Source organism: Diabrotica virgifera, chromosome 8 (genome assembly GCF_917563875.1).
Source record: "Diabrotica virgifera virgifera chromosome 8, PGI_DIABVI_V3a".
Classification (NCBI taxonomy): Eukaryota; Metazoa; Arthropoda; class Insecta; order Coleoptera; family Chrysomelidae; genus Diabrotica; species Diabrotica virgifera.
Window position 1 is genome coordinate 20,621,574 of NC_065450.1, and position 10,358 is coordinate 20,631,931.

Below are 10,358 nucleotides of genomic sequence, written 5' to 3' on the forward strand. Positions count from 1 at the left end.
TTTTATTCATGAAAACTTGGAAAAAGATGGAGTTAGTTGATTTTCTTTGACATTGAATGTATCAAGTTAAGCACGGTTGATGACGAATAGGGAACTTGCGTACATTTTTAAATTCGAAAAAAATGTTATAAATCACAACAGAACATAATTTAAAACATGTATCAAAGCTAAAAAAGTTTTGTTTGTCTTTCATTTGGCCCCTAAAGACAATTAAAAATTCAAATTAAAACGGGTGGCCCAAAACGCATCGTGACGTCACTCGTTTGTATGTTTACATTTTTCCAACAAAGTAAACAGAATTTTAAATTAGACGTTATAAACGTCAGTAGAAAATACACTTATGTGACGTTACAAGTGTTTTTGATCGTTTGAACTATTCATAGAAAACTTGTACTTTTACAAAATGGTTTTATTTTCCGTAGTAAACCTTCTTTCCTTTCCTTCAATAACTATATCAAACTCCAATGTCAACAAACTGGTGTATATTATTACAATGTCATACGATAAATGTTAATAGAATGTAAATATTTTTCCTTTATTTCGCGACGAGGTATACCCAAATAGGTGGAGGCCAATAAACTAAAGAAGAAGAATATACCTTTTTTTTTTCTCTGATTCTGGCCTTGGTTTAGAACTAGAACTTTTAGCCACGTGATTGTATAACTTATCACTAACTCAGGTGTAATGTGAAGTGTGTGTGTTAAGTAAGTGTCTTGTTACTTTGCAAAGTCGACGTCATTGTCTTTGCAAAGAGACGCTAATTGTATCCGAACGTCTGCGGTCCCTCCGGTGAGTACCGATCCCACAAGGACAGAAACTATTTTCATTTATTAATTTATAATAAATGAAAAAATTCCTGACCCTGGTGGGCTTCGAACTCACTACCATTCGGAACTTTCGATCCAAAGGTTAGGCGCTCTTAACACTGAGCGACAGAGGGGGTTAAGAATATACCTAATTATAACCATAAACGGAACCATATAGTTAAACTGTGTGACGTCACGGGCCGTTTGACCTATTTTAAAATACAGAAGACTTTAAATTTGTACTTCTAAGTTATTATGAGTTTTTGAAGCGTAAAAATTTGAAAATCTCATTTTTATACAAAACTGAACATTATTATGTAATAAAAAAAATGTGCAAGTTCCCTATTTGGAGATATACGGTTTTAACATATTGATGTTTGTGGATTTAATGGTATTAAAATGTCAAAATTGAAAAAAAAACTGGAGTTAGTGGATTTTTCCAGTACTCCCACGATTTATATTGTCAATGTTCCTTTGACAATGCATCCACGTCTGAAGTGACAGATAATATTTTGGCAGATAATATAAAACCGTAAACACCGATTTCACAAACAAATAGAAGAATCACTGTGGCAGTCGAAAAGAAAAAGAATTGGTTTGACTTTCTGACTACACCCTGTATATTATAAAAAGCGACAGATGGAAAGAAGAAGAGGCGGGCTCTGTGACGTCAGTGGGTGTGGCTTCGTTCTCATTGGTCAGTGGACGAGGATTGTGACGTCAGAGGTTGTGGCAGATGCAAACGTCAAAGGGTACCGCTTTTTCCCACGGTCGGCAAAATTTTCCCAGGCCAATCCGCCGCATCTCCTACGATGTTATAATATTTTTATATATTATAACATCGAACCATTCTTATGCGAAATTTAGATCATGACTGCACAGGATTTTCTTAAATTTCATAAAACTTGTTCGTGCTTTGGCAGTTCTACTTTTTATTTCTGTACTAGGGTTCCAGCTTTCATTAATATGAGTACTCAGATATACAAGATTACTTACTCGTTCAATTGAGTCATTACAAATTATTGTTACGTTATAGTTAGTATTATTTACGGCTGTCTGTTTACTAATAACCATAAATTTTGTTTTTCTTGCGTTTAGTTTAAGTCCATATATCGCGCAGAACGCCACCATTCGATTCAATAACGCTTGAAGATGTTCAATTGATCCTGTCACTAACAAGGTCTCATCTGCGTATCTGATATTGTCGTGTCGTATCTGCGTAGGAGTGACATTCACTAATTATTCTTCTTGGCTTATCCGCTCTGAGCTCGTTGGTAGAGGGAATATTTAATAGTTCGTGAGCGCCAGTAGTAACAAGTCAGTGAACTTTTTCTGGAAATTTGACATAAATGTCAAACTGATTAATTTAAAACATTGAAATTAAAAACATTAATAGGAAAAAATATTAGTTCGCCAAAGCTGTGGTATATATTTTTATATTAAATATACTTACGTTTTAAATACTGAAATTTGTTTTTTACATTTCGTGAATTAATCTATTAATCAAAGCGCCATCTACACGATAATTGTGAAAGTATCCGAAGTAAGAAAGAAGGAAACTAATATTTCATCAATAGAACGTCAAAATGGATTAGCAAAATCTTATTCTGTGGATATGTATTCTTTGGTGCCACTAAAAAGTGACGGCACAGTGGTCATACGTTTTCTTTTAGGTTCTACTATTTAAGTTATAGGGTCTTATCGTGCCTAAAATGATTAGCAAATTTCACCCATACCGGCTCTTAATCTGTTAATATATTTTGTCAATTTCTAGTTGTGGAAGGTAAACTTGAAATTAAAGAAGAATTTGAGGAACATGAACACATATGTATGGAGAGTCAGCTATCCAGCTCAGTAGATCTTGATGACTGTAAAAATGAACCGGACGAAACAAATTACTCAGGTGAGATTAATAATTTAGGCCAGAGGTTCTCAACCTATTCTCAACTAAAGAGTCATGTACCACCAAATTATTTTTGGTACCACCTAACTGAAATATCTGTCTAGCTAGGTAATCTAAGCAATTGTAATTTATTCACGGTGTGCAAGTACTTGGAAGGGATACGAGAAACGATCGTGCGCGAATAGCGGAGAAATATTCCAACTTTCTTAAATAATTCATATTGTCAATTGAAATTGTCAAATTGACGTACATTTCATACCTACTGTCATTGAACAAGAAAAATTATTTATTGCTCCACAATATTGATATGATATGCAATTATTATATAAAGGTAAATTTAATTAATTGTATTTTGCTTGCAGTACTGCATGTTAATAACTAATTTTATTTACTACATACAATTGTTTCGTTTGCATAACATAACCTGCATCTTATTTTTTCTTCTTATTATTTTTTTGGGCTATGGCCTTGACAATTATCCAGTAACCAGGACTAATATAATTGGCCAATATAATTAAAAGTGCGAATAAAGTTGCAGAGCGTAGAAACCAGGTGTCGCTTTGCCGAACTTGCACGGTCCCAATATGCTGGAATTTTAAAGAATGGGTAAAAAATTCAATAAGAGTAAAATTTTTGTTAAGTTATACAGGGTGTCCAGAAACTCTACCGACAAACGAAGATAGGAGATTCCTCAGATAACTTTAAGTTATTTTAACCCAATTCATCTTGTCTGAAAATGTTTCCAAATTCAGTCAAAGAAACATGAAACCTGAAACATTAAACGTGAAACATGATACAAATAAATTGTGAAGAACGAAACCGTTTCATGTTATATAATGTAGGAAACAGAGGTTGAACTTTGCAAATAAGTCCGGTTTTATTTGCTTTTCTAGTATATCAAGGGGTGCTTTTAATGAGACTAACTTTTTCTTAAAAGATTTCGCCCCGGAACACCCATTTTCATCCCTTTAAAGTGGGTAGTTGGTGGTTTTTGCGAAACGTAGCCCTTCCTGTACGTTATTGCAAAAAAATCCTTAGTAGAAATATGAAGAGGACTATATTTCCTACAATTTATTCCACGACAGCATATATCTATCACATACCGTTTAGCGGAGGTGGCGCCCCAAAGTTGACAAGTTTTTAAAAAATATGTTTTAAAAAAATATTTTTCCCTAACCGTAATGGGAATCAAGAAGCAACCCAACGGCCATTATTAATCACAAATAAATGTCTGATTTTTTGGTATAGGTTTCATTTAAGGGCAATTGTCCATTTTTTAATTACAGGGTGTTACATTTTAAAATCCCCCTTTTTATATATACCCTCTGAACCGCTTATGCTAGCGTAAAAAAACTTTCAGCGATTACCCATGTACAAGTATTTTTTACAAATTTGTATAATTCATCCCACATTTTCCCCGAAACCACCCAAAAAAAAAGGAAAATGAATAAAGAAAATATGCAAAAATTGACTCTGGGCCACCACTGTGGCTTTGAGATGCAAAGAAAGTAAAATACAGTCGGAAAAATGAAAGAATACCCATGAACGAACATATAAAACACGCTGTATTTTCTTGTCACCGTGTCACAAAGAAAATTGTCCAGTGCAAGTACATGTAACAATAATTATTACATGTACTTGCGCTGGCCAATTTTTTGTGTGACACGGTGAAAGAAAAATACAGCGTGTTTTATATGTTCGTTCATGGGTATTCTTTCATTTTTTCTACTGTATATATAATTTATAATATGTAGCAGACAGTGCGTTCTTTTATTTGTCAAAGTATTTTATTAATAAAATAAATAGGAATTTATGGAAATGGGTATTTAAGGAAGCTTTAGACGGTTGTGCCAAAGGAGTATTAATAAATGGTGAATGGTTGAATAACATTAGATATGCAGATGACACCATAGTTTTTGCCGATAATCTCAATGATTTACAGATATTAACAAATCGTATAACAGAAGTCAGCAACAGATACGGACTAGCTCTTAACATAACGAAGACCAAATTTATGACAATTAGTAAGAAACCAATACTAAATGCTCAACTTACAATCGACCAACAGAATATCGAAAGAGTTGAGCGATATACATATCTGGGTACGAATTTAAATAGCCAATGGGACCACTCAACAGAAATTAAACAGCGAATAATAAAAGCGAAAGCAGCATACGTTAAAATGAGACCCATTTTCAACAGTCGAGACATAGCATTAAAAACAAAATACCGTCTGTTGAAATGCTATATATTCTCAGTTCTGCTCTATGGAATGGAAGCATGGACACTAACTGTTGCATCTATGAATCGGCTCGAAGCTTTCAAAATGTGGTGTTATAGGCGCATCTTACGTATATCCTGGGTTGACCGAATTACCAATGTGGAAGTTCTGCGTAGAATGGGGAACGAGTGTGAAATTCCCATAACCATAAAAAAAATTAGAATATCTAGGACATGTACTGAGAAATCAAGAACGTTACGGCCTTCTCCAACTGATTCTCCAAGGGAAGGTAAATGGTAAAAGAGGACCGGGAAGAAAACGCATTTCCTGGCTTCAAAATTTACGTAAGTGGTATAACACGACTACCACTGAACTGTTCCGCGCTGCGGTAAACAAAGTCAAGATAGCCATGATGATCGCCAACATCCAGAACGGATAGGCACTTTAAGAAGAAGAATAACAATTAGTTTCCACGTTAACAAAAATAAACAGAATAATTCAATTTGGACGTTACGAATTTACATAGTTACGAAGTGTCGCCGTTACGAACTGTCGCTGTTACGAATTGTCCGTTACCATTTGTCCGGTTACGAACTGTCGCGTTACGAGATGTCAAGGACCATGGGGTCAGGATTCGTCGAATTCGCTTAAATCGCCAAAACGACGGGGTTCGGAAGGTCTGGTTAGTTATTCTCCGTTCAACGCACAGAGAATGCTCCAGTGGATTTCTGTTCGGTCTTTTATACTGTCAGACACGGCATAAGAACACGTTTTGTTTAATACCAGAAGATAAAAGTATGGTTCTTTTCATGAGCATTTTTCAGTTCGTCACAGTTTTTCGATTTCTCTCTAACGCATTAAATTGTATGTGACAGAAAAAAACGCACGTCGCTGATTACATTTCGTCGGTGACATTTATAACATTTAATCTAGTTGTCAATAGATGGCGCTAATAATATAATATTAAATAATATATTATTCTATATAAAAAAATTAATCTGTATAATTTATAAGACTATACAAATCAAAGAAAATACCATTTTATAAATGCAATAAACACGATTGATTTGTTTTTAAACCAAATTGTAAATAAAATGTGACAACTGTCAGATTTAACTAAAATGTCATGTTAGAATAAATGTCATAAATGTGTATTTATCACGGACTAACCTTTTTTTCTATCATTTGTGACGCACTGAAAAATGCTCATGAAAAGAACCATATCAATAGGATAATTTTTGATTATATTTTTTAAGAAACAGCTGTTTGGCAAATATAAAAACAAGCTTGTTTAGAAATGCATTTAAACGTCGGCGAATCGGCGAGCTAGTTTAATATTTTTTGTTTTATAGTTTGTACCTTATATCTTTCCACAAATTTTTATATTTTGGTTTTTATTTCAGAACTTCTTCAAAACGAAAGTACATCGGAAATAATGAAATCATTACCTAGACATTTATGTAGTAAAGAACAACTTATGAGCCGACCTACTGAAGAAAAAACAATGAAGTGTAAAATGTGTGTTAAGCGTTTTCCTTGCAAATATCATTTGAACAAATGTATAAGAATGAATACTGGTCAAACCTTAAAATGGAAAGTTTGTTTTAAGCCGTTTTCACACATAAGTACTTTGAAAATTCATTCAAGAACGCATACGGGAGAAAAACCTCACAAGTGTGAAATTTGTTTTAAGGAGTTTTCACAAATAAGTCATTTGAAAAGACATTTGAGAATGCATACGGGAGAAAAATCTCACAAGTGTGAAATTTGTTATAAGGAGTTTTCACAAAGAAGTCATTTGAAAATTCATTTGAGAATGCATACGGGAGAAAAACCTCACAGGTGTGAAAATTGTTTTCAGCGGTTTTCACAAATAAGTCATTTAAAAACTCATTTGAGAACCCACACCGGAGAAAAACCTCACAAGTGTGAAATTTGTTTAAAACGGTTGTCACGAATAACTCATTTTAAAACTCATTTGAGAACGCATACGGGAGAAAAACTTCACAGGTGTGAAATTTGTTTTAAGGGGTTTTCACATAAAAGTGCTTTGAAATCTCATTTGAGAACGCATACGGGAGAAAAACCTAACAAGTGTGAAATTTGTTTTAAACGGTTTGCTGAATTAACATCTTTAAATGTACATATAAGAACGCATACGGGAGAAAAACCTCACAAGTGTAAAATTTGTTTTAAGGGGTTTTCTCAGAATGGTGTTTTGAAAAGTCATTTGAGAATACACACTGGGGAAAAACCATACAAGTGTGAAATTTGTTTTAAGGCGTTTTCACAAATATGTACTTTGAAAGCACATTCGAGAACGCACTCGGAGAAAAATCTCAATTAGGACTCAAATACGTCTGTGAAATGCTTGTAAAGTCTTTCTATCTGTGAAATGTTCATAGGGCTTTTACATCTATGTTTTCATCATTTTTGATTTTTGATTATAATTTTTTAAGAAAACTCTGAAAAATTTACTCATGGACAAAAATATTGCATATGCATGTGGAATGAAATTTTTTGTGCTGTTATCCTTAGCCCCCCTGTATCGTAGGAATAGGATTTCTTTTCCAAAAGCGATGTTTTAGAGTATCATATAAATGCTATAATCGGATTTACATCTGATCTGGGCTTTATGCTGGCCAGTATAATTTTTAATGTTGTTCTGAAGCTATTTTCTTGTGGCATTTTTATGATCAACTATTTTCAATGGGAAATAAGCCACAATTTTACCAAAAAAATGATTTTCTTAACGTTTCGACGCCCAAAAAAATGGGCGCCGAAACGTTATTTTGGGCGTCGAAACGTTAATAAAATAATTTTTTTGGTAAAATTGTGGCTTATTTCCCATTGAAAATAGTTGAGTATAATTTTTAAATTTAATTTCATCAAGGTAAAGGCTCATTCTCCCGGTTCGATTTTAGTTGATCAACTTTAGTGGATAAACTAAAATCGGTCAAGTTTTTGTTCACACATTTCAAATAAAATTGAAGAAATTAGTTTTAATAAAATGGCGCCATGTGTAGTTATACGTAAAAGTATAAATATTATTAGTACCTAGTTTACTGATTCAGCAACTCACGAAAATTATGTTAAGATGGAATAAAGAACATAAAAAATGTCGTTTCTGGATACGAAATTGGATTAAAAGAACAAATGAATGTGGTATTTCAGAAACTCTGCTAAAAGAACTTGCTTTGAAAGTTAAAGAAGGATATAAAAATCTGAACATAACACTCGCTGACCACTTTAAACTCATTTTGTTGATTTGAAGGATAAATTTTTACGCAGACTCACTTCTTCTTCAAGTGCCGTCTCCTAATCGGAGGTTGGATATCATCATCACTGTCTTAACTCTATCCACCGCTGCTCTAAAGAGTTCTATAGAACTGCATCTAAACCAGTCCCTTAAATTCTTTAACGATGACACTCTCCTTAGACGACGAGACTAACAGACTCACGAGATAATAATAATTCAAATCGACCAACAAAGATTCATACGCTTCAAACGTGATTAAACTTGTCTGAAAAATGTCAAGTTGAACGATAGTATCTGTATCGAAAGTAAACTTTGTATCTGGGGCTTTTCGTTGTTTTCCTCGTATTGCGAGAGATGTCGCTAGATTGCGTCTCAAAAGGTGGAACCATTGCATCGCGATGGTTCGCCTTAAATAGGCAGGGTTGTTAATGTTTGTTTCAAAGTTGTGACTGCATAGCTCCACCGAGGACGCATGAGATGCAGAAATAGCTATCTGGAGATGGTGGTCCAACTCTGAATCAAATTAAAACAAAACTGCCGTTATCTCTTTTTCATCTTTACTCAGAATTGAGTATTATAAACTGTTTTTCGGTCCTTTTCCTTGACGAAGGGAACGTAAATGCGTGGCCAAAGTGTCCTCTATTTGCTTTCTCCTATTTTCGTCCTCTCTGTGTTTATATATTGTAAAAACCTGAGATACAGGATGCAGCCAGAAAGCAGTTCATTAGCGAAAAGTCTTAGATTTAAAATATTGTTTATTATATTTTTGATTTCAATTATTCTAATTGTTTAAAAAGTAGTAAACTTTGTATCTGGGGCTTTTCCTTGTTTTCCCCGTATTGCGAGAGATGTCGCTAGATTGCGTCTCAAAAGGTGGAATCATTGCATCGCGATGGTTCGCCTTAAATAGGCAGGGTTGTTAATGTTTGTTTCAGAGTTATGACTGCATAGCTCCACCGAGGACGCATGAGATGCAGAAATAGCTATCTGGAGATAGTGGTCCAACTCTGAATCAAATTAAAATAAAACTGCCGTTATCTCTTGAACGATAGAGTTTGACTCGATCAATCTTTTGTTGAATCGACAAAAGTTGACCGATTTAAATTGAAACATATGTTCTCACAGCTATTATCGTTCGATTTTAGTTGATCAACTAAAATAGAACCGTGAGAATGCGCCTTAAGTCTTCACTATGCTAGCAACGTGAAGACGTGCATTAACACCAATATGCCATATCCAATATAGCTTTCAAATGGCAAAACTTGATCTTATTAAATGGATTCCATGTACATATCAGTTGGCATTCGCCTAATCACCTCCACGTGTTCGGTATGTCCTTTCAAAGCAATACCGCTCCATAGCACTATACCGCCACCACCAAAACTAACGATCTATGTGAGGTTACAACTGACATACTGTTCGAGAAATCTTCTGTAGACAAAGTTTTGTAAATCTTGCTTCCATATGATTAATGCTATGCCAGATGTAACCTCATACAGAATGTTAATTTTGGTGGTGGCCGCATAGTGCTATGGAGTGGTATTTCTTGGAAAAGAGATACCGAACTTGTGGAGTTGATCGGGTGAATGACAGCTGATATCTACATTAAAAACATTTCAGAAGATCATGTTTTGCCATTTGCCAGCTACATTGGATAACAAATTCTTGTTAATGCACCATGAGGCAGGTCTTCCTCTTGGTAGAATAGTGAATACTTACCTTGATGAGATTCAATCTAAAAATTATACTGTCCACCATATAGCTCTTATCAAATCTAAATCCGATTGTACTATTTATATGATACTTCAAAACATCACATTCGGAAAAGAAATCCTATTCTTATGACACTGGAGGCAGCACAAAAAATTTTATTTCACACGTTAATTTCAAAATATCCAATATTTTTGTGCGTGAGTGTATATAAAAAATTGTTTCGAAATGCATTCTCACGTTCACTGTATAAATGCAATCGTTTTATTATTTTTTTATTGTTGATGTACATCATTATCTTTTATTATGTAGTTCAACAAACTTTTAAAAATTGTTAAAATAATTTTGCTAAATTTGGCGAATATCTAACAAGTCTTGATATTTTCTGTTTTATAATATGTACATTAAATATTTTCATATTAATAAAACACAAATTTTTATATTTTGGTTTTTATTTTA

At 33.9% G+C, this 10,358-nt stretch overlaps 1 protein-coding gene across 6 annotated transcripts in view; it reads left to right on the plus strand.

The window, feature by feature from the left end:
• Positions 1–10,358, plus strand: part of LOC126890026 (zinc finger protein 664-like) — a 47,593-nt gene that overhangs the window by 12,198 nt on the left and 25,037 nt on the right. For 5 of the 6 annotated variants that reach the window (XR_007700256.1, XM_050658837.1, XM_050658836.1 and 2 more), the window contains exon 4: positions 2,581–2,709. Coding sequence is in view for 5 of the 6 variants with exons in the window: in XM_050658837.1 (XP_050514794.1) it covers positions 2,581–2,709 (129 nt within the window). In the remaining variant the exon portion in view is untranslated. Of the gene's footprint in view, positions 1–2,580; positions 2,710–6,333; positions 10,353–10,358 lie in introns of those variants that run through there. The other variant, XM_050658835.1, reaches the window with a different exon arrangement.